This window comes from Aristolochia californica, unplaced genomic scaffold (genome assembly GCF_029961685.1).
Source record: "Aristolochia californica isolate CCGP_79_NKW_82.1479 unplaced genomic scaffold, dmAriCali1.0.hap1 SCAF_2, whole genome shotgun sequence".
In the NCBI taxonomy this organism is placed as follows: Eukaryota; Viridiplantae; Streptophyta; class Magnoliopsida; order Piperales; family Aristolochiaceae; genus Aristolochia; species Aristolochia californica.
Genome location: NW_027181881.1, coordinates 49,182,860 through 49,194,193, shown reverse-complemented (window position 1 = coordinate 49,194,193; position 11,334 = coordinate 49,182,860). Strand labels below are relative to the sequence as shown.

Here is an 11,334-nt window from a genome sequence, read left to right as displayed (position 1 = left end):
ATTTATGACTACGTGAAAGCAGAAATTGAACGAAAGACCAAACTTGCCCAGTGGCCTGTTTCGCTTTCATTATCAATTCGTTTCCTGTTTTTCCCTTTTTGACTGACAAAGAGAAAGGGAAAAGAAGGTGAAGATGTCCCGATTTCCCCACACATCGCTGGGCAGGGCGTGAGGCTGAAGTTAGATTCTTTTCTTTGTAATCTGTTGGAAGTTATAGGACCATCTGAGTAAGAGTTTATGGAGATCGGACGGAGAGAATTAACACTCTTGTATCATCCCCAGTAATTGAATGGAGAAAAGTGGTTTGCGTTGCTGCCTCTCATAGCCAATTTCCATTGATTCCATTTACTCTCTTTTTTTAATGCAGAAACGCACCTATTTCTCTGAAGTAAGAAAGAGAAGAGGTCAATTTTTTCAATTTTCAAATTGAAACAGGTGGTCCTGCTTCAGTATCGGGCAAGATCAAACCTGACACTTCAAAAATGAGAAATCTCTGGTCCTCGTTTATCTCTTTGTGAGGAAAAAATGGACAGAAGTCTTGACAAATGGGTAGTCGTGGGGCAGGATTATAGTCCCATTTTCGTCCAATAGCTTGTTTGACATATTTAGATGACTGTAATCTCAGAATTGGGATCACTGAATTATCAAAACTTACAACTGGTAGAAGGCATCCCATGAGCAGCAATGATGAAGCTCACTAACTTGATTTCCACTCTCTGTTGGCAAGCTCAGGTCAACCTACATCTAGGGTAGAATCTGATCATTGTCGGATGCATTATGCATATCTGACTTGAAAACTTTTATTTGGGATCAAATTCTATAAACGGCTTATCGGCTTATTTCTCATCTTAATACCTGCTAAGCATGAGAAGGTATCATTTAGTGGTTGGGTAATTGGATTCAGATATGATAATCGCATTGAAAAAACTAGTTTTCATGATCAATAATTTGGTATAGTGATCAACTCATGGGACCCGGTTACAGCTCAACACGGAATAGATGAAATTCAAGCAGTCAATCCGGGAGAAGATGAATGATGAAGGGGGTTGGTTAAAAGAAGGATAAAGTAGAGCAGGGAAGGATTGGTACCAGTGAGGACTCTGCTCATTTTATTTGGCATAGTGGATGGCAGCAATCATTCAAACAACACGCTAATTTGCAAACGCGAGACTCAGAGATTCTACTATTTTTTCTTCCTTTAATCATCATCTTCTGCACAGGGTAAGGGAGGAAATTATAAACAAGGGTCGCCTTCTGATCAGCTTTGTGATGGAGGAGGGAAGGTTACTCTGTTTCTGGTATTCATCTTTTTGTTTCATGGATTATTATATAGGAGGAAGTCACTAGAAACTCACGAGAGAGTGTTTGTTTCGAAAGGACTGGTTGGGTTCTACTTCTGCTTCAGGCTGTTCTAACAAAACATGGGCACCGCTTCCTTCTTCTGCTCCATGATTTGGTTCTTTTTAAGTGTCTCGTCTTCTGCTCCGACGAAGGCAAGCGACACCGAAGCCCTGTTGCGCTTCCGTCTGCAAACTGATGCTCACGGTGCCCTTGCAGCTAATTGGACTGCTGGTGGCAGCCCTTGCACCGCCCCCTGGCTTGGAGTTGGCTGTACCAATGATCGTGTCACCTCACTTCATCTCCCTTCCATTGACATCCGCGGAGCCCTCGACGCCCTTGCATCCCTTGATCAGCTCCGCCTCCTCGATCTCCATGACAATCGACTCAATGGCTCTCTCCTCCCCCTGACTAAATGCTCCAATCTCAAGCTGTTATATCTCTCTGGAAATGACTTGTCTGGTGAAATTCCAGACGAATTCGCGCAACTGAAGCGTCTGCTTCGGCTGGACTTGTCTGACAACAACCTCTCTGGGCCAATCCCAGCTGGGATTTCGAAGTTGAGCCGGCTGGTTACTCTCCGTCTCCGGAACAATGCCCTCTCTGGCAAGCTGCCAGATTTCTCAGCATCAATGCCGGGTCTCAGAGAATTTAACGTCTCTGACAATGAGTTGTTTGGTAAAGTCCCCGATGGATTGCGCCGAAAGTTTGGCGATGGCAGCGTCTCTGGCAATGCGGGACTGTGCGGCTCCAGCCCATTTCCCATCTGCTCTTTCATAGATTCACTCTCATTGCCACCCTCGGATCCCGACGTGGTACCCTCAAACCCGAGCTCCATGCCCGGCTCGGCGATAGGTGTCGGCGGTCATAGGAAGGAGAGCGACAAGCGGAAGGCACTCAGTACAGGAGCAATCATTGCAATTGTTGTTGCAGATGTCGTCGTGCTGCTTGTACTTGTATCGTTTCTCTTGGCTTGTTTCTGTGGGAGGTACTCCGGTGCAAACGAGGAGGATGGTATGGAAAAGAGGAAGAAGAGCTCTGGAAGCGACATCTCGTCGACAGGGAAAATGGTCGTTCCTGGAGTAGCAGGAGATGAGAACTATGACAGAGAAGAACAGCAGCGGAGCAAGCTGGTATTCTTCGAAGGACGAAAGCAATTCGAGCTTGAGGACTTGCTCAAGGCTTCGGCGGAGATGCTTGGAAAGGGGAGCTTGGGGACCGTCTACCGCGCTGTTTTGGAAGACGGTTGCACTGTGGCGGTGAAGCGATTGAAGGACGCCAATCCATGCCCGAGGAAGGATTTCGAGAGTTACATGGACCTCATCGGCAAGCTCCGACATCCCAACATTGTTCGCCTCCGAGCCTACTACTACGCCAAGGAAGAGAAGCTGCTCGTCTACGAATACCACCCCAACGGCAGCCTGTTTTCTCTTCTCCATGGTAAGCAAACAAACAAGACGGGCATCGTCCATCGCTAAGTGAAAAGTCAGAAACAAACAGTGATTATCTGATCTGCAGGGAATCGGGGCCCGGGAAGAACGCCATTGGACTGGACAACGAGGATCAGTCTAGTGCTGGGAGCTGCAAGAGGACTGGCGCGAATCCACGACGAGTACGGAGCAACGAAGATCCCTCACGGGAACATCAGGTCATCCAATGTGCTGCTAGACAAGAACGGCATCGCCTGCATCGCCGACTTCGGACTGGCACTACTCCTAAACCCGGCCCAGGTGGTCGCTCGGCAGGGAGGCTACAGAGCGCCGGAGCAGGCGGAGAGCAAGAACATATCCCAGGAGGCGGACGTGTACGCGTTTGGCGTGGTGCTTCTGGAGATGGTGACGGGGAGAGCTCCGCTGCAGCACCCGCCAAGAATGATGACCTCAGCCGGGGAGGAGGAAGAAGAGCTACCGCGGTGGGTAAGGGCAAAGGTGAAGGAGGAGTGGACCGCGGAAGTGTTCGATGCGGAGCTACTAAGGTACAAGAACATCGAAGAGGAGCTCACGGCGATGCTGCAACTGGGGCTGGCCTGCGTGGCCGAGGCGCCGGAGGAGAGGCCTGCCATGTGGGAAGTGATGAAGATGATCGAAGAGATTCGGGTTGAGAACTCCCCACTTGGAGAAGACTTGTACGAGTCCAGGACTTCTCTGTCTCCCTCCATTGCTGCCACTGAAGATGAATTCTGACGACTCTTTTTAGAGTTAGTAATAGCTGATAAAGTTACAGTATGGAAAGACATGATTAATATTCATGTGGTTTAAGGTGAGGATGATATATCAGCGTTGTAGCCGTCTTCGCTTAGCTCTTGTTTAGTTCTGTGATCATGTAGCTGTATTACTTGAGAAATTGTTCCAGATAAAGCTTGTCGACTTCCTGGAATTGTCAGTTCTGCCTTGATCACGGAAGAACCACAAGGCGACCATTCAGACGAGATGTATTTTTCCTGATCCCCAAATCCATGCCCCTAACCGATCGGGCTATCTTCACTGCTTCGCACTGTTCAAGGAACAGACATAATTTACAGAAATCATTTCTTGATGGCATGGTCTAATAGAAGAGTGAAGACAAACAGAGCAGAACCCATATTTCTCCCAAGTTCACTACAGGAATTCCATACAAAGTGCAACAACTTTTTGGTCTTTTTGAGAAACATCGACACCACACCATAAACCATCTTTTCAAGGGTTCTCCCCTGAGAACTTGAGCTTTTCGATTAAGTGAACCATGGGCTCCTCTTCGCTCATTCTCATCTAGATTTCTAGCAACATTAACTCCTGAAAGATAGGCTTTGCAACAAAAAATGTTACAATAAGAATAATAACTAGATTTTTTTCAATTAATTTAAGCTGAAAATAGTAAATAGAAAGGCGAATAGTGGTCTGATACATACACACAACATCAGCATTACCTCTCCTAGATTTACCTACTCTCCATCCTCTAGGTATACTCGTTACAGATTTACAAGCTTATATGCAAGCTACAGGCAGAATACACTGATAAGGATCTAATTCTGGCCTAGGTCTACAATTGCCCAACGTACAAGCCCTCGTGCGAGGAGTACATACCAAAGTCAGGTCAGCTACACTATCTAAACTATAGTGCATCATACCTGCCAATATCTGGGAAATAACAACACTTTCAGAGATTATTAGCCCCCTAGAGTCACCAATGCAGTTCCAACCAGCTGGTAAACCTGAAAGACTAACACAAAATTTTGCCCTAGTCACTCAAGATTTTCTAGGGTTAAGCTAACCTTCTTTTGTAGACAACACCTTCGGTATGACATCACCAGAACCTGACAATATTTCATCAGCTTATCCTCCCTGATTGATCAATCATAGTACCGACTTGATCCCCACATAATGCTCTTGAGATGTTTCCTGGCTCGAATAAATCAAACAATACAACTGCAACAGCACAAGAACTGACTTCAGCGAGAGTAATAAACCCTTTAGAAAAGAGGGTAAGAGAAAATGAACCAACCAGGAATGTTGTTCTCTTCACAAAATTGAATCGCTGTCATGTCTATGGAGTTATTTAAGCCTCGGCCAACAAATTCTCTGTATGAGATGTGCTCGGATGATCCGTTATTGTTGCTTCTAGAGTGGCAATCATAGACTCCATCCATATTGGATCCTTTCATTACCACATCAGCATTAACTGCCAATAAAAAATTAAAGTGTTTAAGAACACATCAGTATTATTAGTCAGGGAACTACTATTGAAAGAAAGTTAATATTTTGTTAAGGACTAAGCATGAAAGTAAATGGGAGCTGTCACATTTGCAGAAGAAAACAAACTATAACTGGAAAGAAGCCTGCTAGTGTCTGCCCTATTTTTTTCATGAATGTACCAGTGACGCTCAAACCTAAGACCTCATACTAGAAACCCTCCCATGTGGCCATTGAGCCTAGGCCCATGTCTACACTATATATAGACTCCCCCCTCCCCCTACTATTTATAGCAAAGGTAGAGCAAATTAATAATGTTCCTGAGATATGGCCCATTCACTTTTCCTTTATAATAAAGCAACAAATCTACTGAAGAACCAATGAGAACAAACTATTTAAAGGTCTTCAGAAATATATACTTTCAGATGCTCTTAAGACAGCTGCTGTATCTGTGGTGAACAGAGGATTTCCAGTACCAGAACCAATACCGGCAAATATAACCACCCTTCCTTTTTCAAGATGACGGATGGCCCTTTGTCTAATGTATGACTCGGCAATCTCTTGCATAGTGAATGCAGTTTGTACACGTGTTTGAACACCCAATTTCTCCAAGGATGCCTGAAGTAGTATGGAATTCATTACAGTTGCCATCATCCTGGATGGCAAGATACATAATAAAAACTAGTTAGTTGTTTTTTTTTAAATAAGGTGTGAATATATTAAAAACTATTAGTTGTTACTGACTTGAATGTAGAATTAGTTCAGCCACGGCTATCTAGAAATAATATCAGGGTCTCCATCTGAAAATAACTATCTCCAGAACGGATTATTTAGGTAGAGAGAGAAATCTATTCAAGTAAAGGAGAGTGAAGTTGCAAACACATGAACAATGACCATAATTCTAGAAACCTTTCCTCTTTTCTTAACTTAAAATAACCATATATTTCATGTCTTCTCCACCACATTTTTTCCTATAGACTTGGCACATTGAACCAAGTCCCACCTCAAAAGGAATTTAGCTTTCTAATCAGATGAAACTACTTTGTTAAGCCAAGTTGACAGATTGCCCACCAGAAAATGGCCAATACAAACACTTATTTTGGGACCATCATTAGCAGCAAAAGACAGATATGACATTCTCTAGAGTAATAGCTCAATGTGACTTTTCTCCCAAAGTTACATGAATCAGTTATGATCCCTACACTGATCCAAATAGCTGTGATAGCAGATCTAGCATGCCTGGACATAAACCTCATTAATCAGCCCAAAATAAAGTGTGCTGACTAACAAACAAAACCTTGAGCTATGCATTGAGGCAACAATCTCCAAGTGGAGACTAACAGCTTAACCATGTAGAGTATCACACATACAAACATGAAAACATACATACATAAATACATACATACATATATGTAATTAGATATACACGTATGTATGTGTATTTTGTGCTGAGTAAACACTCAGATCATTTTTCTTGAAAAGGTAAAAGATTTTATTAAATAGAAGAAACTCCAAAAAGAGAAAGAGTGAAAAAATGATAAGTGACTACATGCAACCCACAAATCAAAGGAAAAATACAACTCAAACTTGATTAATCTAAAGTGGGCTATGCTCTACAACAAACCATCGTCAGGTAGCCCCAATCCTGACCAGGGATTCAGCAAACCATTGGCACTTGTTGGAATGTGTACAATGTGTAAAATTTAATAAAGTATATATACATTTTAATAAGTATCATTTCCAAAAAGAAAAATATATATCCCAAACCACATACCCTATCTGGCATGCTGTAGATCTATCAAGGCCAGTTGCATTAACCCACTGATCTCCACGAAAGAAATTGCTCCCACCAACAACAATTGCCACCTGTAGTTGACATAGGGACCTTGTAGGAAAATATAACTTTTTTTTTAAAAAGATAAAAATATGGAGAGGGAAATGCATGGGACAATACCTCAACACCAAGGCGGTTTGCTGTAGCAACTTCTCTAGCAACCAGTGTCGTAACCTGAAAAATAAGCACACAACTTAATCAAATTGAGGATTTATTTTTTTTCCCTCCACAGTAGCTGAAAGGAGGTAAGATTCCTGCTGGAAAATGATTGAAGAAGTGTTATGCAGTAGAACAAACTGTTCACCTTTGGATCAACATTCTGAGGGTTGTTACCAGCTAATGCTGCACCAGTGATTTTGAAAACAACTCTACGCCATCTTAGGTTTGATGACTTTGTCCTCATATTATTTGTCACACCAACATTGGTAGGGCTTGCAACTGGATATCTGCTGACACCAATATCATACATATTTAGGACAAATCGAGACTTTTTTCCAAGCTTTCCAAAGCCTATTTAAAGTATAAAAAACATGACCAATGGAATTAGAGTAACACAGAAGCTTTGCACAAATAATCACTAAAATTAAGTATCCGAAGGTGCAGAACCACATGATTTTCTGAAAGGTTTTATTACAGTCTTTGTATCAATTTCTTAATTTTTTTCATAACAATAAGAAGAGAGGATTAATTAAGAAGAAAACTCCTGAGGGGAGTTTTGCCAGTTTCTTAATTCCACTGAATGTAAGATATGTCCATGCACTTGATAAAGAGTATCACATATTTCTCATTATCTCTTGTGGTGTCCCTAGCCCAGCCATCGGCAACCCCCCCTCTCTCTCCTTTCCCACACTAAACAGAGCATATCACAGGCAAAGTACAAGATGTTTAGTATGCACTGCCACAAAGTGCCCAATACTACCTAGGCTATTGGCTTTGAAGGTAATAAGTTAAGCACTGATTATATGAGGCCACATTGAAGTGTCTGCAAACACACTACTTTTAGACAAGGGTGTGATAATCACGATTATCTTCCAGCACATGCTTAAATTAAGAATCCTCACTGATAAATATTTACAAACCAAACCCTTCAGACAAAATGGCTATGGAGTGGCAGTGAGAAATCCAGTATGTAGAGAAATCTAGTTATAACTAAGTGCAGAATCACAGATACCATGATCATCTTTGGGGCCACCTGTTTCTTTCCCATATTATGCCTCTAGCTGAAACCTATAGAAAAGTGAAAGTTCTTTGTCCCAGGGTTTTACTTTCTATATCCAAAATGATGAGTTCAGATCTTCTGGCCTGATGCTTCGGCAGGAGATAAGAACTACCTAGCAAGCTTAGTCCATTATCCTTTAGCTAAAAAGAGATCCCAAAAAGTTTGCTTTTTTCAATTGCTAACCATCAGATCAAAACCTAAATTTGAAGTAGACATCGTCCAACCTGGAGGTAATTGAGGCAAGCAGCCTGGCCTCTTGTCTCCTTGACAGCATCTATATCTCAGGAATGAGAGATGGCCTTATGGTTGAAAGAGAAGCTCTTCCGGAAACCATCCTATTTGGCTGCAATATCTAACATACCTTTGACTGTAACACAATGGGTTGTTGCAAAACGAAGGGAAATATAAAAAACTTGACTGCACAGAAAAAAAACCCTTGACTATTTCTACAAGTCATGCATCAGGAACCCCAGACTGCTTCATTGCTTTTTCAGCGAGGAATGGAGTATCTCATTGAAACCTTGTTGAGGAAATGCCTCCCCAAATAAAATAGTTATGTTGTACCTTTTCACTGCTTATTTCAATTTCTGCTTTCTCTCCCCTTTTCTGCATTTATTTCAATCTCCAGAGGATCTTGTAACCTTGTATTCTCTTGATGAATTTATTTTCTGACCCCACACCCCCCAAATAAAAAAAAGGAAAACAATTAAAATGATGTCCGAGTTAAATAGCTTGACCTCCACTACGACATACCTACCCACCAGAACAGTAACAAGTGCACCAAAGTAGGCACCTCAGAGGCTTTATACAGCCTTTAATCTTCAATTATAACCATCTTACATAACCAACCTCTTCAAACTTTTGGATGCAATAATCGAACTGTGTCCCACCTCCTTCACACCATTTTCCCTTTTAAAAATCAGGCGCAAGCACATTATTGGTTCCTAACATCACAATGCTGTTAATTTAACTTTATCTGCGAATTGTACTAAGCCCAAAGTAAACTTCGCCAGTGTTTCTCCTCCTGAAGTAACTTCTATTTTCAATATATTACGTTCCTCCAACCTGACATATTATCCGGAATGCAAAAAGCGTAAGAAATGCAGAAAAGGTACCCATCAGAGTATTAAAAAAAAAAAAAAGACAAACAATCATCCACATGATTAACAAATGTCTACAAAAGAAGAAACCTGAACTAACAAGTATCCCCGATGATAGCAGCAAAACATATACCTCTTGGTTTGCCGAGTGACGGAGGAGCTGCCCGCTGCAACTGCCTTATCTTCATCCGACACAGCTTTGGAAGACGGAGAAGAGCCAACAATCTGCTCCAGCTTTTTGAACCAGGGCCAATGACTAACTGAGAGGCTACCATTACTGAGCCTGTGACGCTCGGCCTTGTACCTTTTCTTTAGGTTATCCACCTTATTCTTACACTGTTCGACACTCTTCCCACTCTTCTGTTTGTCACACCTTTCGCTTACTATCAACGCAACTTCCTCCCAGTCCCTACCCCGAAGGTTCCCTCGATTGAGCTGCTCGTATTTCTCCGTATAGGCGTCCAAAAGGCAGCCGATTGCAGTGTCGCTCCACTCCTCCCGGTCCTTCCTATAATCTCCAGAGGTGTGAACGGGAACCTGACTACCTTTAGGCTTCTTATTGTAGATATAAGATGACGAACCCCCTGCAGCCCCTGCTCCGTTTCCTCCGCCGCTGTCGCTGAGATCATCACCGCGATCCTTCCGTTTCTCATTGTTATTCCGTCCCACAACGACTCGAGACTTGTGATCAGCGGCTGACGAATCCCCGTCGTCGGCGCTGAAGATGGTGTTGTTGCCGTCCTCCTCGGGAGCGAAGAGATTGTTGTTAACCGCATGAAAAGCCGGCGGACACTTGGCGTCAGTCTGAGAACAGAAAGCAGTATCACTGTACTCGTCAGCGTCGTCGGGATTTTCCGCTCCGACGGGCTTCGTGGAGCCGTTGAGAGCAACGTTGTTGACAGGTGGCGCAGGGTTTTGGGGCTTGCCTGAGGGGAAGCGATGAGCAGCGAAGGGCTGATGCTGGGGGTGGTGGTCTTCGTCACCGAAGCGGAAGACGTCGTCGCAGGAGGCCATGGGCTGGATTTAGGGTTTAGGGTTTTTTTTTTTTTCCAGTCAGAGAGACGGAACGGGAAAGGAGACGACGTTAGAAGATGGGGAAGGATCGTTAAGGTTAGTGATTAGGGCCAGTCTTAAATGCGCTATTTGTTGTACCCGCCGTGACATCATTACCGCCGACACGGTCACGCTCGATCACGGTGCCGTTAAGTGAGTGTCCCCGGATACTCGCACGCGTGACACACCACGAGTTATACTCCATTTTGATTTTGTTCACCTTTTTCCTCTTTCCAAAATGCTGTGATTTAATTACTTTAATTACTTTATTATCGGCTGGTTATGGTTATCAGATCGGGTCGAATAAACCAATTGAACCCAGTTTAAAAGAACTTATCCCTCTTCAGAATCTGCGAACATGTAAAAACAGGACAAGATTAAAAAACTAGTTAGCTTGGTCAATTTATGGTTGAGCTACTTCAACCACTTACGTGCACTGGTCAATCAACTACAAATGTGACGAAGTTCTCTCTCATATAAATTAAATTTGACCACTTAAATTAATGATCAAATCCCATTTGTTCTTTACAAGGAACCTCCTTTATAATTTTCTACTTCTCAAGGAGAAACCTTGAAAAGAGAAAAAGCTGGTACACCCAACTCATTCATCCAAATGGCTCAATATGAGAATTATTGAATGTGGATCAATCCATCCCCCCTTGACTTTAAAAGGCTAAGGGAAAGGAAAAGTTTACTTCAATCATTAAGAGAGACTCTATCTTGTCCTCTCCATTTTTTTTTTAAAGAAAAAAATCCACCACCTTCTCCTCCACCCTAGAGAGAGATGTACCTTTTTGCTCCTTCCCCTTTTCTTCTATACAAGAGGGAGTGAGGAAAAGAGCCCACCATCCAATCCCAGTATACTTTGGAATGAGTAAAATGAAATTCTAGAATTAGATGGTGAGTGAAACTAAAAATATTATAAACGGCGAGTTTAAAGTTAACACACCATAAAAACAAGAATATGTTGTTTTAAATTTTGGTCCAACCTCTATTTGATTTTCTTTATTTGTTAACTCATCAAATATTAGTGATAAAGGGATGATATAAACTGATTTTTTTGTAGAACAACCTGCATTTCACGAAAATAATCAATCACACTCTTACTCCCAAACATCATTC

At 42.5% G+C, this 11,334-nt stretch overlaps 2 protein-coding genes across 2 annotated transcripts; one reads left to right on the top strand and one right to left on the bottom strand.

Annotated features, from left to right (window-relative positions):
* The first annotated feature begins 1,050 nt into the window (after positions 1–1,050).
* Positions 1,051–3,841, top strand: LOC137955403 (leucine-rich repeat receptor-like protein kinase PXC1). Its single transcript, XM_068802328.1, has 2 exons — positions 1,051–2,778; positions 2,857–3,841. Exons 1-2 carry the CDS (start codon positions 1,422–1,424, stop codon positions 3,519–3,521), a joined length of 2,022 nt encoding a protein of 673 aa, XP_068658429.1. The 5' UTR covers positions 1,051–1,421; the 3' UTR covers positions 3,522–3,841.
* Positions 3,661–10,242, bottom strand: LOC137955404 (uncharacterized). Its single transcript, XM_068802329.1, has 7 exons — positions 9,293–10,242; positions 7,145–7,286; positions 6,961–7,014; positions 6,781–6,872; positions 5,426–5,661; positions 4,819–4,995; positions 3,661–4,742 (listed from the first exon to the last, which is right to left on the bottom strand). Exons 1-7 carry the CDS (start codon positions 10,171–10,173, stop codon positions 4,645–4,647), a joined length of 1,680 nt encoding a protein of 559 aa, XP_068658430.1. The 5' UTR covers positions 10,174–10,242; the 3' UTR covers positions 3,661–4,644.
* Positions 10,243–11,334: the final 1,092 nt, after the last annotated feature.